Raw genomic sequence first — 17,142 nt, 5'->3', positions numbered from 1 at the left:
ACTGCTTAGGCTTAGGGATGAAGATGCAGCTCCGAGGAGAGTGCTCGCCCAGCACACGCAGGGCTCTGAGGTGAATGTCCAGCACCAACCCCTCCCCCCAAAAAAGAAAACTCATTTTATTTGTGTGCATGTGCATGGCCTGCACGCACATGCATGCACACATGCACGCGTGCTCACACACTCACAGTGACATAGCATATGTGTGTAGGTCAATGACAACTTTGAAGAGTCCACCATGTGAGTTTCAGGGATTGAACTCAGGTCAGGCTATCTTGCCAACCCCTCCACCTTGTTTTCTGAGACAAACTAGCTCATCATTTAGTCAGATTGGCTGTCTAGCAAGCCTTAGGATCTCTGCCTTCTCAGTGCTGAGGTAAGACGCAACATGGATGCTGTGAATAGTATTGAGGTCCTCTCATGCTTACTCAGTCAGCGTCTTACTGCTGGGCCACCTCTCCATCCCTGAAGGATTTATCTGATGAGATTAGATGCAATATTCATGCACTTCATTTTTCATGCTGAATAACAAAACACATCACAGTTTCTGAAACCAATGTAATTGACCTTGTTATGACAGAGGCCTGAAGAAAGGCACCATGTCCTCTTCTTGACATTTTGTTGTGGTAACTGTGGTTTTTTAAAATTAAAATGTATTTATTCTTTTTTCTTCTCTCTCCCCCTCCCTCTGTGTGAGTGTGTGTTTAGGTGTGTGCTAGTGTTTGCCACGATACCCGTGTGAGGTCAGAGGACAGCTACCAGGAGTCAGTTTTCTCCCTCCACCATGTGGCTCCCTGGGAATCACTCAGGTAGCCAGCTTGACAGCCACTGCCTCTACCTGCTGAGCCACCTCACTGGCTCTTTACTGTCATTTAAAATTAGTCTATAAACACATGCTTAAAAGGAAGCTTGGTGGGGCACACATGTAATCCCACCACTTAAGCAGTAGAGGCAGAGGATGGGGAGTTAAAACACATCTTTAGCTACATAGCAGGTGCAAGGCAGCCGAGGCCAAATGATACCTTGTCTCAAAAATCCAAACATAAATACCTACTTCAAAATGCCTCAATTTTCATTTTTATATGGTAAATACTGAGAGATATAGCTATGTAAGCAAAACTTTTGGGAGAGAAGGAACCTTCAACCTTTCTTTTTCTCTCTCTCTCTCTCTCTCTCTCTCTCTCTCTCTCTCTCTCTCTCTCTCTCTCTCTCAAGTATAAAGAAGCCCAAGATGAACAAATCTATGTGCTGCTGACATGGGAGAACAATCCCGTCCTTGAATGACACACCAAAGTACTGGTAACCATGGGATGGCTGCACATACTTCCAGATGATGCAGCCAGGGATAACATGTATAATTATGCAGGAAGTAATAGCGCCGCTGAGATAAAAATAATACACTGTTCATTATACCGCTTCTCTGACATTTTTCTGAGTGTCAAAGATTTTTCTGATTTGAAGATGTAATCAGTATAAACAATTTACTAAGCAAGCATGCTAATGTAGAGCTACCTTGTAGATCAAAGCCAAGTCAAGGCGGAGCCCCAGAAAAGTAAAGTACTTTCTCAAGAGCTGGACTTCACAGTACCAGCCTTCATGTGTGGCGAGTACAGCTGATGTGCTCTAAAGCAAAGGGTGATGGTTTCAGACCGTGTGTTTATTAGCATGCAGATCCCTGAGCTCCACCCTCAGGCATTTTCATTCAGTATTCTGAGGGCAGTGTGCTGAGAATTGAAAGTTCTGATAAATTCCCAGGTAAGGTGATATGGATCCCCAGAACACACACTTTGAGTAGTACTGGCTTTGGATCTCTCTCTGTCTCTGTCTCTCTGTCTCTCTGTCTCTCTGTCTCTCTGTCTCTCTCTCTGTCTCTCTCTCTCTCTCTCTCTCTCTCTCTCTCTCTCTCTCTCTCTCTCTCTCTCATCTGCCATGCATTAGTTTTTGTCCCTCCAGAAGATATGCTAAAGTCCTGACTCCCAGCACTTTTGAATGTAACCTTAGTTGGAAACAGGGTGAAGGCAATGCCATTACCCAGGGTTCTAATCCAGTATGACTGGTGTCCTTCCAAGAAGGTAGGAGGCAGACATGTAAGGAGAAGGTCAGATGACAGCAGGGAAAAAAAGGCAAATGTTACAATCCTGCAGGGGCAGGGTCCCCTCTCCCAAGCTTCCCAGCACCAATGTGGTCCCACCTGAACAAGCTTCAGGTTTCTGGATCTCAGAGCTGTGAGATCTCTCATTTTAAGTCACCTAGCTCATGGTACATTGTTATAGCAGCCTCACAGAACTAATACTGACTCCAAAGAACTCCACAATCGACGACATCAGGACGGCTCAGCTGGTAAAGGAGCCTGCTGACAATCTATTTAAGATCAATTCCCAGAACCCACATGGTGGAAGTCAAGAATTGACCTCCATGTGCACGCATACATGCTCTAAAATAAATAAATAAGTAAAAATGTAATAAAAACGTATGAAGAACTCCATTACCAGCAAAAGGGTGACCTAGGGAAAAACATCCCTCTTTGCATGAAGGCACAGTCTTTAGCAGTGACACTAGGTGAAAAGAAAATCATAAAATCATGTTTTCCCTGAGAGTATAACCCCCAGCCTACTCTCATTAAAGCTTGCAGCCCAAATTAATGTTAGCCAGGTGGGAAAGAAAAAGTCAGGCCTGAATTCCATTCTGTTGAGAAGGCCTGAAGTCCAATTAGACAATTGTTGGTAATGCCCAACATAAAAGAGCTACTATTGCACCATCATGGTTCCCTTGCCAATCCAGTCATTGTTTTATAGTTGGGGAGGACTACTGATTGCCCCTTTCCCTCGGCAGCTGGCATGGTACCTTCTGATACCACGAGAGCCAGTCCTCAGGGAGAAGACTTCCAAGTCAATTCCAGCTTGATTCCTCCAAGACCTGTGTCTCTAATGCGAGGCATCTTTGACAATAACGTCTCGCCTTGAAGCTTTAGGGGGCAACCAAGCTCAATGACAACTCCCTTGCTTTGGGTGTCTCTTAGACTCCCCTGTACAACAATTAGAAGGGATACTTCCCACATGTGACACTGAAGTTTGTGTTAGATAGTTTGAGGTTCTTGCGAGGGGGTTGGGAGGGAGGGAGCTTATCACTCAAGAATTTACTTTCTAGTTGTCCAATATTAGAAGAGTTCCTGGACATAGAACACAAACTCTGGCAGAGTTCACCTCTAACCTCAGCCTCCAAAATTTACTACAGATAAAGTCCTAAGTCATATAAACCCAGTAACTAAAGCAACAAACTAACATACAAACAATGCACTTTGGTTCAGAGACAATGAAACAAAAATCAAGGAAACTATTCAAGGGTAGCGTAAAGGGGGCTGGTGAGATGCTGACCCAAGTCTGATGCTCAGAACCCTCATGATGGCATGGAAGAACTGACTCCTGAAAGTTCTCTTCTGGTCAGGCATTGGTGGCACATGCCTTAAATCCCAGCGTCTGGGAGGTAGAGGCAGGCGTACCTCTGTGAGTTCGAGGCCAGCCTGGTCTACAGAGCGAGTTCCAGGACAGCCTCCAAAGCTACACAGAGAAACCCTGTCTCAAAACAAACAAACAAAAAGTTCTCTTCTGACTTCCACATGGGTGCCATGCTCCCCCTAATGCCCCAAAGATAAAGTAATTTTTAAAATTTTTTAAATATTGGAGTCAAGCATGATGGGGCACGCCTATAAGCCTAATACTCAGGAGGCTGAGGCAGGAGTACTGACATGAGTTTGGTGCCAGCTGGTGAGTTCCAAGCCAGCCTTGGCTACACTGAATTCCTGTCTCAAAAAAAAGTTTTAGATACTAGAGCTGTCAAATTCAGAGTATAAAATAAATACAACAAACATATTTAAAGGAATAAAAATTAGTTTAAAATGTGTATAAGGAAGAGCTATTATACATAGCCAAGTTTGTTGCAGAAGAACAAAATAGGATTTCTAATATATAATGAAATGTAAAAATTACACCAAAAATAGCATTTAGGAGGTAGGGGAAAGAAAACGACAAATCCAAGGTTAGCCTGGGCTCCGTAGTGAGTTCCACAGCAGCCTGGGATATACAGTAAGACTTTATCTAGAGAGAGAGAGAGAAATAGAGAGAGAGAGAGAGAGAGAGAGAGAGAGAGAGAGAGAGAGAGAGAGAGAGAGAGAGAGAGGACAAAGCTCAACAATACGGGCTGTTGAAGTGACTCAGCAGATAAAGGTACTTGCCCCCACACCTGATGACCTGTCTTCAGTCCCTGGTGGAAGGAAAGAACCGACTCTTGGAAGCTGTCTTCCAACCTCCACATACATGTATACACAAATAAATAAATGTAACTTAAATTTTTAAATGATAATTTGCTAACAATGAACAGCACGAGTGATTATATTTTATTTAGTGCCTCTAGTGAGTCTGTCCTTAGATTGCTAAGTGGCAAAGTGTACACATTAATTTTATTATCAAGCCTTCCTGGGTAAACCTGAGTCATTTGTGTAAGACTGGGTGTCTTTCTGGACTCATAGACAGAACCTGCCAATAAAGCCATTAGGTCTACATGCTTTTTTCTATGAGGAGATTTTAAACTGTTAATTCCTTCTTTCCTCCTCTGATTTTTCTTTTCTCCTTCCTTCCTTTCTTCCTTCCTTCCTTCCTTCCTTTCTTCATTTCTGATAAGGTCTCACTCTTTAGCCCAGGCTGTCCTGGAACTTACTTTGCAGTCAAGGCTAGTCTTGAACTCATTACCATGCTCTCGCCTCACTTTCCTGAGTGCTGAAATTACAGGCATGAGCCACTCTGGCTTGACTCAACATCTTTAAAGATATGAAGTTCCTCTTTTTTCTTAGGGCAATATTATTTTAGGACTTCGTTCCTTTCAGTCATCTCGTAAATGTATTGGTAATTGCCAATGCTGCCTCTGTAGCCAACCCCTGTGTCCCCTCTGGCATTCTCATTAGATACATGATGAATGTTCTTACTCTGCCTCCCAAACGCCTTATTTTCTTCTAGCATGTTCCCTTACTAGCTGCACTATAGATAAATTTCTGCATGTGAGTCACCTCAGCCATATCTGGTGAGCTGCTGAACACACTCATTATTTTTTGCTGTTTTAAAGTGGTCATTTTAGAAAAGCCTGCAACAAGAACAGCACGGGGAAGCCCAGAAACAGCTCTTTAAAATCAGGGACAAAACACGTGTGTCCGCCCTCCCCACTTTTAGTCTCACGCACTGGGGGACCTGCCAATGCTGAGGAGAGGGGAGGAAGTCGTGACTGGAAAGACAGGCATTGCACTGGCCTCAGAAGGCACGACTGCGTGAGAACCCTCAAGAAGCTAACATTTAGCAAAGCTGTATCCCCTACGAAACAGTTGGAAAATAACAACTTCACTAAGACGCTCAATACCGGCACTGGCAAGTACCAAACACTGAAAGTAAACCAAACAAATGCCTTGTGTGGTGATATGTCATTTATGATCTAATAAAGCCGCTGGAAATCAAAATGCAAAGCCAGCCACACGAGTCAGCCATAGAAGCTGGGCAGTGGTGGCACACACCTTTAATCCTAGTACTCAGGAGACAGAGGTGATGGATCTCTGTGAGTTCAAGGCCACCCAGGGCTACCTGAGAAAGAGAGACGGATCTCATGCCTTTAATTCCAGCACTAGAGATGTACATAAGAAGGAACCCAGGGTCTCATGCAACATTCAGTATTCAGAGTCAGGGCAATTAGTCTCCAGCCTCATTGAGGACAGAATCTCCCCAGCCTTGGTAGACATAAGAGATCTCTGGTGGCTTGGCTACTTTGCTTCTCTGATCTTCGACTTGAACTCCAATATGTCTCTGGGTTTTTATTATTTATGCTATAACCTTACAGCAAAAATTGTGAAATTATCCAGGCATGGTGAGTCACACCTATAATCCCAGCACTCAGGAAGGAAGCTGAGGCAGGAGTATCTCCATAAGTTCAATACCAACTTGGATTACAAGGTAAGTTCCAGGCCAGTTAGAACTACTATAAAATAAAATATAAAACGTTATTGAAAGTCATTAAAGATGAACTAATAGGGTCTGGAGAGATGGCTCAGAGATTATGAGTTTATGCCAAGGACCAGATTGTAGTCTCCAGCATCCATGTCATATGGCTCACAACCTCATGTAACTCAAGATCCAGGAAATCCAATGTCTGCCCTCTTTTGGCCTCCATGGGAATTCATGCACTACACACACACACACACACACACACACACACACACACACACACACACACACACTCAGGCTAGCTTGCTTTAAATTCTGGGCCAGTGAAAAGTCCTATCTCAAGAAACAAGGGGCTAAGGCTGGATAAATGACTTAGTGGTTAAGAATACTTGCTGGTCTGTGAAGTTACCTAGGTTCGGTCCCTAAGCACCAAGGGACCTGACATGCTCTTCTGGCCTTCTCAGGCACTGGGCACAAACCTGGCTTTCAATACATGGGCTGTTGGGGACATCAAAGAACCAAACTATAGCAAATAGTGAGGGCCCCCATCCTTTCTCAATACTGATTCATTAATTCATCACTTATTAATCAATTCAGTGTCCATTATCGATCATTTCCTTGGTGCTAGGCCCTATTCTGGATACCTCAGATATAAAGATGAATGGATTATGATTCCATATTTGAGAAATTAATGGGGTCACATAGCTAGTGAATGAAAACTGGCTTGAATTCAAGTGTCTCAACTGCCCGATATGGCTGGCGTCTTTCCCTTTGTATGTAAAAACTTAGCTAGACCTTTGAAGAGGTATGCTGCTGCATTTATCTCATATTTTTAGATGTTTCATTTGTGATTTTGGTTTCTGAACCACTCTGAGCCCAGACTTACTTGGATTTACTATATAGCTCAATCTGGCTTCAGACATGTGGAAATTCTCCTGCCTTGGCCTCCTGAGTGCTAAGGTTACAGTTGTGAATGACCCTGCCTGACTTAGGTTTCTTTTAATTTTCTAATTAAGGAAAAATTTTCAGGTGTTTTTTTAAATTTTCTTTCAGTATTTCCAGAAACAGGAATCAAACCTTCCATTTTAGGTCAAGTCTCACTATTTAGGTTGTCTTGCAGCTTGATATGTAGGCCAGGCTGGCCTTGAATGTACAGAGACCCACCCCCACACCCACATTCCCACCCACCACCACCCCCGACTCTCAAGTACTGGTATTAAAGGTGTGTGCCACTATGCACGGCTCCATCCATGAATGCTTTAAATCAACCATCAGAAGGACAGTAATTGAAGTGAAAAGGTTTTGGCAAGTTCTCCTGAACTATTTCTGTTTATTTGTTTTGCTCGATGGTTCTGGAGATCAAACCCTGGTCATTGTGCACATTAGGCAGATACTTTGCCAGTGAGCCACATCCAATGGCCCAAACAACAGTAAGAAGCAGGGTGTTAACATAGAGGTTGGAGTCATGGTTGGATAGGGGAGTGTTTTGAGGTAGAGCTAAGAGGATTACACAGCACATGGGGCCTGGAGTGTGTTCAGATGTCATTGGATTTTGCAACCTTCTCAGGCAAGACACATGGACTGGTGGTTGTACATTTCATATGCTCATGAGAACAAGTCCTAGTGTGCTATTAGAAATCTACTCCAGTACCCATGAGTCATGCCTTACCAGTTTCCTTCTCTAGGCAGGTAGCATCCATTCTCCTCTGAGTGGTGTATGTAACTCGCCCAGCCTGATAGTCTGTATGTCAGGCACTGTCTTGCCATTTAACCCTCAGTGGTGACAAAGCACACTTTTATTATGATTAGTCAGTCCATCTATCTTTGAAAGACTCTAGGCCAGCAGTTCTCAACCTGTGGGTCATGAACTTTCACAGGGGACACCTAAGACCATTGGAAAATAGATACTTACATTACGATTCATCACAGTAGAAAAATTACAGTTATGAAGTAGCAATGAAAATAATTTTATGGTTAGGGTCACTGCAACATGAGGAATGTTGGGAACCACTGCTCTAGGCTCTGAGCACTAAGTTAATGGAATCCAATTATATCATTTGAAACACATAAGAAGTTAGAGTAGGACCTCTTAGAATTAGTCCTCCCTGAAGAGATGAGGAAACTAAATCCCAGCTCTCCAGTCAAAACAGGTGCCTGAGACTATCTGTCCCTTTTTATTGCATAGGGTCCTGAGTTGGCACTTCTCAAGCTGTGTGGGGACTTTGTTAAAATGCAGATTCATTAAGTCTTGGGTGAAGCCCTGAATTCTGTATTCCCACATACTCCAGATGTCCATGCTGCTGGGGTTCAGGCCAGTGTCTGAGCAAAGAAGTCCTAACCCATCCACAATGCAACATAAGCTTAATAGGCACCCACTGCAAACAGAGACACAAGGGAAACACAGAAACAGATACCGTCTTCAAGGAGCAGTAAATGCACAAACCACTGTGTCAGATGATACAATGACTGTTCTACCCTGGGAACCCAGAGGACATCTTGATTCAGTCAGAGGACCAAGGCAAGTTTCATGGATATTATGGTTTGACTCTAAAATGTCCACTATAAGCCAATATGTTTGAATACTTGGTTTGCAAGCTAGTGGTGCTATTTTGGAAGATGGAAGAACCTTTAGGGAGGTGGAGCTTTGAGAGAGAGGAAGTAAGTCACTGGGAACCGGCTGTGAGATTTCATAGCCCAGCCCCACTTCCTGTTCTCTCTGCTTCCTGACTGTGGAAACAATGTAACCAGCCACTTCCGGCTCCACCACGATGGCCTGTACTCTCCTCAAACTGGGTGCCAAATAAATCCACCTTCTCTTCAGTTGCTTCTGGTCAAATAATCGGTCACAACAGTAAGGAATATAACTAATACAATGAGGAAGAAGTTAGAGCTACACATGAAGAATGGACACAACTGCCCTATGCTGGCGTCTACTCCTTATTGTCCTCAAGCTCTTTTTAAACTTAACAACTGACTTTTTATCTTAAAACAGAACAAAGAAAAGTAAGTGAAAGGGGAGTGAGAAAAACAATTCTAATTTAGAGAGGTAAAAGAAAGCCCCTCCCAAAGCATCTAGACCTAAATTATTTGCCTTTACTTCAAGTTTAGTGGAGGGAAACTTGGTACACAAGGAGGTTAAAAAATATGTATATAAAAGGGTACCCAGGAGTATGCATGGGCTTGGTGGGGAGGCAGAGGTAGGAGGATTATAAATTGGGAGCCAACCTAGACTACATCCGCAGTTCAAGGCCAATCTGAACTGGAATTGGAGAGATGGCTCAGTGGTTAAGATCACTCCTTGCTCTTCCAGAGGACCGGAGTTCCATTTCCAGCAGTTCACAACTATCTATAATCTCAGCCCCAGGGGATCCAAGGTTACCAGACATGCACATGGTGCACAGACATACAGGCAGACAAAACACCCTTACGCTCAATTTTCTTTAATTAAATAAACCCTTCCAACTAACTAAACAGAATTAGGACAAAGGAGAATGCCTATGGTAAAATGTAACTGAACTGTGACCGGTAGAGGCACTGGGGATGTTCTTTTGGTTTCAAGAGATTGGAACTTCAGATCTTAGTACCTAGGTACGGCAGGGGGCTTGGAAGGTCAAGATAATCCACCCTCTGCTACAGAGTTTCAGGCCAGCCTAGGCTACATGAAACACTATCTTAAAACTGACATAAAATGTATGAAAAAATGGAAATTATGCATGATGGTTGTAAGAGGAAAGTGACAGCCACATGGAGCCTTTAGGCTGGACAGCTCCTGGTGCTGGCACCGGAAGGCTGTCTGGCCTTAAACTGGCCTTGGTGTGCAGTGCAGGGAGGGACAGGCACTGTCGCTGTGGGAAGATAGACAGATGCTGGGAGGCTAGTTTAACTCAGGAAACGGATGTTTCCACTCACAAACCTAGTAAAGATGGGACAGAACTGGTGATCAAACCTGGAGAACCTAGTTCCATCTTCTCTGCAGGAACCACTGAAGGGACTGGACTCCTTCCCACTGAACGGGGACCACTGCATGCTTTTCCTACGGGCAGTATTCCGGGCAGCCTCACAGGGATCATAAGAGATAACTGCAATGTGTGGTCTAGGCACCTATGCCCGTGCTTGAAGGGCTGTAACAAGAGGTGTCACGATTTCTTCTGGAGCTGGGGGTATAGCTGAATGGCTCTAGGTTCAATCACTAGCACTGAAAAAAATGGAAAAAAATACATTTCCTTTCCCCCTATATTCCTAGAATAGTGCTTCGATGAGAACTAAAACACCCCGAAAGGACAGTGGTGTATGTCCTGTGTGATGGCAGATGAGGTCGCCGAGCTCAGAACATATACTAATTGGGTAAATATTAATCTTCCAATCCTTTGGGGCATTCTCCAGGCCAGTAGTAAGAGGAAAATATTCTTCAGCTATCTAGTGACTCTGCCATTTGTACTGGTGTGTGTGTGTGTGTGTGTGTGTGTGTGTGTGTGTGTGTGTGTGTGTAGGAAGGAGAACTTGGCAGGGAAGTAGCCATAACATACAGTACCTTTGGCAGTTCACCATCAAGGATGTGCTCTGCACGGGCTCATTTGGCTTGCATTTGAGCCTGTGCCAGTTAGTTTCAGTCAACTTGACACAAACTAGAGACACCTGAGAAGGAGTCTCAGTTGAGGAAATGCCTTCATCAGATTGTCTATAGGCAAGTCTATGGGGCCATTTTCTTGATTCACGATTAACATGGGAGAGCCCCGCCCAGTGTGGGCAGTGCCACCCCTGGGCAAGTGGTCCTGGATTATCTTAGAAAGCCTTTGGGCAAGTCAAAAAGGAAAAGAAAATAATCAAGCCAGTCAGCACCACTCTGCGTGGCTTCAATTTCTGCCTCCAGGTTTCTGCCTTGAGTTCCTGCTGTGACTTCCCTCAGTGAGGAACTGTTATCTGCAATGGTAAGATAAAACACACTGCCCCCACACCAGGCTGCTTTTGTTAAGTGTTTTATTACAGCAATAGAAAGCAAACTAGAGCCAGGCAGTGGTGTTGCACACACACCTTTAATCCCAGGGCTCAGGAGGCAGAGGCAGGAGGATCTCTGCAAGTTGAAAGCCAGCCTGGTCTACAAAATGAATTCCAGCACGTGCAGAGCTGTTATACAGAGAAACTAAGACAGAGCCTTTTCCTCCTTTTGTTTTTCATAGCTCTTCTGTCATCAAACAGTCCCTTCTCCAAAGATAGCTCTTTTCAGAAAGGAGAGGCTGACTCTGGTCATAAGCACGGAGACCCTCACTTGCCAGTTAACACCAGTGATACATGGTAGAAGGTCCTGAGTGTCCCTTCCCAGCATGCAGGCAGGATTAGTAAATAAGGAGCTGTTCCACACCTAAGCTGGTATTTCCACTTACTGGAGGATTCTTTTTTTTTTTTTTTTTTCCCTTTGGTTTTTCGAAACAAGGTTTCTCTGTATTGTTTTGGAGGCTGTCCTGGAACTCGCTCTGTAGACCAGGCTGGCCTCGAACTCCCGAGTGCTGGGATTAAGGGCATGCGCCACCAATGCCTGGCTCCTGGAGGATTCTTATGCTTACTAACTGCAGCACTCGGAGCCAGGTGGGGAAAGAAAGGGCCTTGGAGTCATCAGGACCTCTCAGGTGACACTGGCCATTTCATCTGTGGCCTCTAGCAGTGGGAAACATCAGTGTGGATGCTCTCTTCCAAGCCACCATCTTTCCTCTCTCAATTCGACTGAACATTCCCCACAGTTTTCACAATGTCCCACACAGCTGCGCCAGGAAATACAATCTCAATGAGCATGAAGCCTCTATTAGCTGGGTTGTTTTTCTGCATTCCAGATTTTTAAGAGCAAGCCCCCAAAGAAAGACAAACTTCGGTTTTAGGATTCTGTCTCCTCCTTCCATTTGTTTTGCAACAGTGGGGGAACAGCTTGAGGACAGCCCACAGGCATCCCTTCCAGATCCCTCTCTACATCCCTGACCCAGAATGAGTGCTTTCATGTTCCAAATCCTACTCCTCGGATCCAGGCTGCAGCATCACTTTGTACCAATGTTTTTAACTTGTTTTAATTTTAAGGGTTTCACCACATCTTATGCACACGTCTGCCACATTAAGGTAGGAGGACAACCTGCAGGGGTCAGTCCACCATGTAGGTCCCAGGGATCAAACTCAGGTGGTTAGGCTTAGCACCAATACCTTTACCTGCTGAGCCACCTTACTAGCCCCTTCCCCCTTTAAATCAGATTCTGTTTTGTGGAGTGTGTGGATGCTTGTGTCATGGCTCATGTGTGACGATCAGAAGACAACTTTAGGGAGCTGGCTCTCTCCTTCGACTACCATGTGGGTCCTGGGAATCAAATTCAAGTTGTCAGGAAAGCTCCCCTAGTTACTCAGTGAGTCAGCCATCTTACTGGCAACCTTGTTTTGTTTAGCGGCAGGGTTTCCTGTGTCCTGGGCTGGTCTTAAACTTGATAAGGATAGCCTTGAACTCCTAACCCTCCTGTCTTCACCTTCTGAGTACTGGGATTATTAGGATTCCATACCATGTTTATGAGATGCAGAGCTTAGTATATGCTAGGTAAGGTCTCTTTAAAAAATGAGTTGTGTCCCAATCCGCAGAAACTAACATTAAAAAATATGCAAAAGGACTTTAGGTATAGCCAGCCAGTGGTAGGGCCCTTGCTTAGCCCTTGCCAACCCTTACATATATAGCCCTGGCTCAGCCTTGCCTAGTCCTTGTCCAGCCCTTGCCTGTCCTCATCTAGCCTTGCCTAGCCCTTGGCCAGCACACACAACCCTGAGTTCCATCCCCAGCACAGCAGAGAAAATAAGTGATCCTCAAAGCAGTGCAAGATAGAAATAGCTCTTTTCTTCCGTATACCCATTAGATATTCACACATTTTCATTGGATGAAGACCCTCCCTTTCCCCTATAGTGAAAAGGGGGTTCAGTTTTCTAACCACACCCTGGGTGGGAGGCTCTGGGTCCATTCTGCTAACTCTGGACCTTGGCCAAAACTCTGTCAGAGACAATGAGGACTTGCTTCTCAGGGTACTTCAAAGGGGTACATTCTCCCAAGTCACAGAGCAGCCTCTGTGCTCCCCTCTATCCGCTTACTCCTGCACATCGTGAAATTCATTCATGTTCATGCCTTCAGAGACAAGGGCTCCCGACTGGCTCAGTAAAGTGCTTGCCTAGCATGCACAGAGAGTCTGAGTCCAGCCTGGACACACGAGACTCTGTTTTAAAAAAAAGTGAGGAGGCAAATCCTGAATGAGCCCCGTGCCCATGAAGATACCAAGCAGGCATTACCCAACAAGGTCCACTTGCTACTACACTTCCTTAATTTCCCCCTGGTTGAGCCCAGGGAGTTAGGAGGAGGACAGGTGGCCAGAGAGAAGGTTCTCAAACTGATGTACACTCACTGAGCTTTGCCCACTGGGCACAAGTCTGCCCAGTGCCCAGATACTTCCATCCTCAGAGGACACACTGACTAGATTCCTTTCTTGTATCCAGGGCCTCTGGAGCCTCTGGGCTCCTCCAACACATCAATGTTTGGGCTTAGATGCCAGGTACTTAATGGATGAGAAGCTGTTGCAGCCTTTGGAGGGCACAGGGGCGGCAGAGGGAAACAGGTCACAGTTGCTGCCCTCATAATACTCATGACCAGCAGCAGAAGGGAGGACATCAACAGCATCAGCCATTGGGGCCATAAGGACAGGAAGACACTCCCTCTCCATCCTCAAGCACACTGATAGGTCTTCCCTAAATATTCTTTGATGTGGCTGACAAAACTTTAAAAAGGCTATTCACAGGAAGGAAATGGGACTTATGAACAAAATCGTAGCACAAGCTCAGACCAGGGAGCCTTTAAAGAGATAGCCTCAGTATAACCACCAGGGGTCCTTGACCATGGATCCATCAGACCGAAACATCCCGAATCCATTTTGTTCAGCTGGTCTTTTGACCTTGGGCAAGGCGCTCTCCCTCTGCAGTTCTATAGATGAGGGCAGAGGACTGGATAGGTGATTTTTATTAGCTATTACTTTACTATTAACCCAAATATTATCCAAATTTTGTTTTACCTGGAACCCCAATATATAAAATAAAGGGGAGATGTCCATATGGGGTCAGGCTATGAAAGCACAAAGCCAATGGGAACCCAGCTCCCTCCAGAGTGCTTATATCCTTTTTCAGTGTACCCTGAGGACAGAAGGGAATCGCCATTGATTTAGTGTTCTCCTTGGTGCTTGGGAATCCACATGTCACGTGTTATTGAAACCTCTGCAACAGCACTGTGCAGTTAATTGGCTTAGGAACTGTGATGTGTTGAAATCAGGGCTATGAACTGGGATCTTCTGGCAAGAGGCAGAATTGGATTTGAACCATGGATTTTCTTTACTCCAAACACAATATCCCAGGCCTACCCCCAGCTCCGCACCCTTTACCTATCTATGTAAGATATTGAACTGGATTATTTCCTTGAATCATAAATACAAATATATGTATAAACATATAAAATAAGTTATATTCTTAAAGACTATAACTCCTCTAAATTATCATGAGATTCCCTTCTGAGGCAAAGATGTGGCTGATTTTCAGTTTATTTACATTAGCTAATATTTCACAATGGGTTGTTAATTCAAACCAGGAATTGTTGATTAAAATGGGTGTTAATAATGCATGTTGATTCTGTATCTCGAATTAGGGACAGGGTTGGAAGTGCCCTTGACCTTTTCAAGTTGCTCCAAATCCCACCAATCTTGGGTGCAAGGGGTAGCTGTAGACCTGAGGGGCAATTCTCACGGTCATTTAAGTCGGGCATCTCGGCTCTTCAGGATGCGGTTGTCTCAGAAGGTAACAAGGCGTTGCCGCAATCCCTCCTAACACTGCACATCCTTTCTACACTTCCCCATTTTGGCTCAGTTGCCTCCTCTGTGTGGGATGCTAAGAAACCAGGACGTTTCGTGATCCCAGCTGAGGACCTACAGAGGAAGCCCACCAGGCAAGCAAGTGAGCTCCCAAGCTCCATCCACAGGTCCTCCAGAGGCCAACAGCAAATGCAAAGATCACAGGACTTCAGGAAAGAAAAATGCCAGCGAAGGCAAGACAAGCTTTAGTCGGGCATGAGGCGTGGCAAGGCGTGCCAGTGGCTTCTCTGTATTATTGATGCCAGTCATGCCCAGAAATTGAAATATTTTACGTGCCACCTGAAGGAACAGAGAAAACCCCCAGCAGTTGGCAGCAGCTGTTGGCGAGACCTTTGTGAGGTAACTCACTGGACTTGGGAGGAAAGGGCAGAATGGTGGCTGGAAGACAATGGCTAGGACTTTAAAGAAAGCTGCGCTAGACGGCCTTGAAAATCAGTCAAGAAGCCAAGAGGAGAGATGTGCCAAGATTTGGGATGTGGCACTGCACTGTCAAAGAGAGTTAATAGTCTCTCTCTTAGACAAAGAAATGTTGGGCACGTGGTCCTCCTCACCCAGGCCTCCCCAGACCCATTTCAGTACCAGGTCCCTGAGCAAGTGGTAAATCAATCGTCCTGATCCAGGTAGGAAAGGTGGGAGGAGAGAAACCAAACCAAAACAAAAGTCCCCATCACACATCCCCAAGGACTTCATACAGGCCTCACCCCAGATGACTCTGCTCTCCAGCACCGTCTGGGAGGTGTCTCTGCCACCGCCCTTTGATGGTGGTGGTGGGGTAGTGGGATGCTGCCACTTGGAAATTTCCTGTGCATTCCTAGAGGTGCCTGCCCCTGTCTCTTAAACCCCTGCAGAGGAGAGCGGACAAGAGAGACGAAGACATCGACTCCAAGATGCATTCTAGTCTGTTTGCCACCTGCCTTTGCCTCTGCCTATTTGAGAAACCTAAAAAGGAGTATTTTCCCACTCTATTGAATGCCTCACTTCCAAATCTGGCTACTGGTCTCCGTCTCCGCGATGACCCCTCCAGGCAGCTCCTGTCGCTTGTCTGCCTGTCATTTTCACCTGACAAAGCGCGGCGGCAGGCGAGCCCAGGGCATTTCTCCCAAAGGAGACGCGCGGGGCACCCACTACTGGTCTTTGCAAATCAGCCCCACCCGTACTGGAACAAAGCAACAGAAGCAAGGCGAGACCCATCAACCAACCCGGGCGACTCCACCAGCGTGCGGGGACCCACGCTCGGGTCCCCCTGCAAGGCGCCGCCTGAACCCGCAGCCACCCATGGGCCAGTAGCGCCGCGCGTCCTACGCCTTCTCGTGCTCCCCGCGTCCCCAGGCAGCTACTGTACCCGCTAAATTTAGCGACCGCCGGGTATTAATAGCTCTAGCTACCCGGGGCTGGTGGCTCGCAGGGGCGCGTGGCCCTAAGGGACCTGGAGACCTGGAGGAAAGGGAAGAAAGGACGCAGGAAAAGAGGCCACTTACACCACCAGCCTGGAGATGATCCACGACACCATGGCGGGTGGGCGGGCGCGGCCCGAGCTGCTGAGTTGCGGGCAGTGCTGCGCTCCCGACACGTCTGTCTGTCTGCGCACCGCCGCCGCCGCCAGACTGAACGCGCCCGCCGGCCCGGCCCCGCGCTCGCGCATCGGCGCAGCCGCGCCACGTTCCGCCCGCTGCCCCAGCCCCCCGGGGCTCCGCGGGCCCGCGGCGATTGGGCGGCTAGCGGTGAGGGCACCCGTGCGACCCGCCCCTGTTCCGATCGTCCCAGCCCTAAGGCTGCAGCCAGGGCGGGTCCTCCTCCACCCGCTGTGGCGTGGAACCTCGCCTTGCGGGGGCCCAGTGGATTGGGCCTCGGAACACACGGGGAGGGCTGCCCCACCCTCAGTATTATGGTAGGGAAACTGAGGTCCAGTTCTGGACTTTGAAACCTTGCCCACACCTGTCTGGACAAGATTCTGTCATTCTTCACTTAGGTCATGCCCTAGCCTCAGGAGAAATCTGACATCTTCAATTGGCACCCCTTAAGTCATCATTACAGCATCTCAGCAAGTGTCTGTCTACTGACAGCTCTAGTGTCCCTACACGATCTGTATACCTTGCCTGCAATCATTCACCTCTTGTCCCTTTAGTTCTTTTTACTGCAGATACCTTGGTGTCTCTCTCACTTACTTTGTGTGTATGTATACACGCATGCACCACCACACACCTGGCAGGGAGAGGGGGTTCAAAGGACAATATGCAGGAGTCAGTTGT

The 17,142-nt window shown here is 46.3% G+C and overlaps 1 protein-coding gene across 2 annotated transcripts in view; it reads right to left on the bottom strand.

Moving 5' to 3' along the window:
- The window catches only part of Reep1 (receptor accessory protein 1), a 101,792-nt gene extending 85,260 nt beyond the window's left edge, over window positions 1-16,532 (bottom strand). For both annotated transcript variants that reach the window (XM_040737809.1, XM_040737810.1), the window contains exon 1: window positions 16,372-16,532. In XM_040737809.1, the coding sequence (XP_040593743.1) occupies window positions 16,372-16,403 (32 nt within the window). In that variant the 5' untranslated portion in view covers window positions 16,404-16,532. The remainder of the gene's footprint in view (window positions 1-16,371) is intronic.
- Between the last annotated feature and the right edge of the window lie 610 nt (window positions 16,533-17,142).

Source organism: Mesocricetus auratus, unplaced genomic scaffold (assembly GCF_017639785.1).
Source record: "Mesocricetus auratus isolate SY011 unplaced genomic scaffold, BCM_Maur_2.0 Super-Scaffold_100676, whole genome shotgun sequence".
Lineage (NCBI taxonomy): Eukaryota > Metazoa > Chordata > Mammalia > Rodentia > Cricetidae > Mesocricetus > Mesocricetus auratus.
This window is presented reverse-complemented; position numbering and strand designations above follow the sequence as displayed.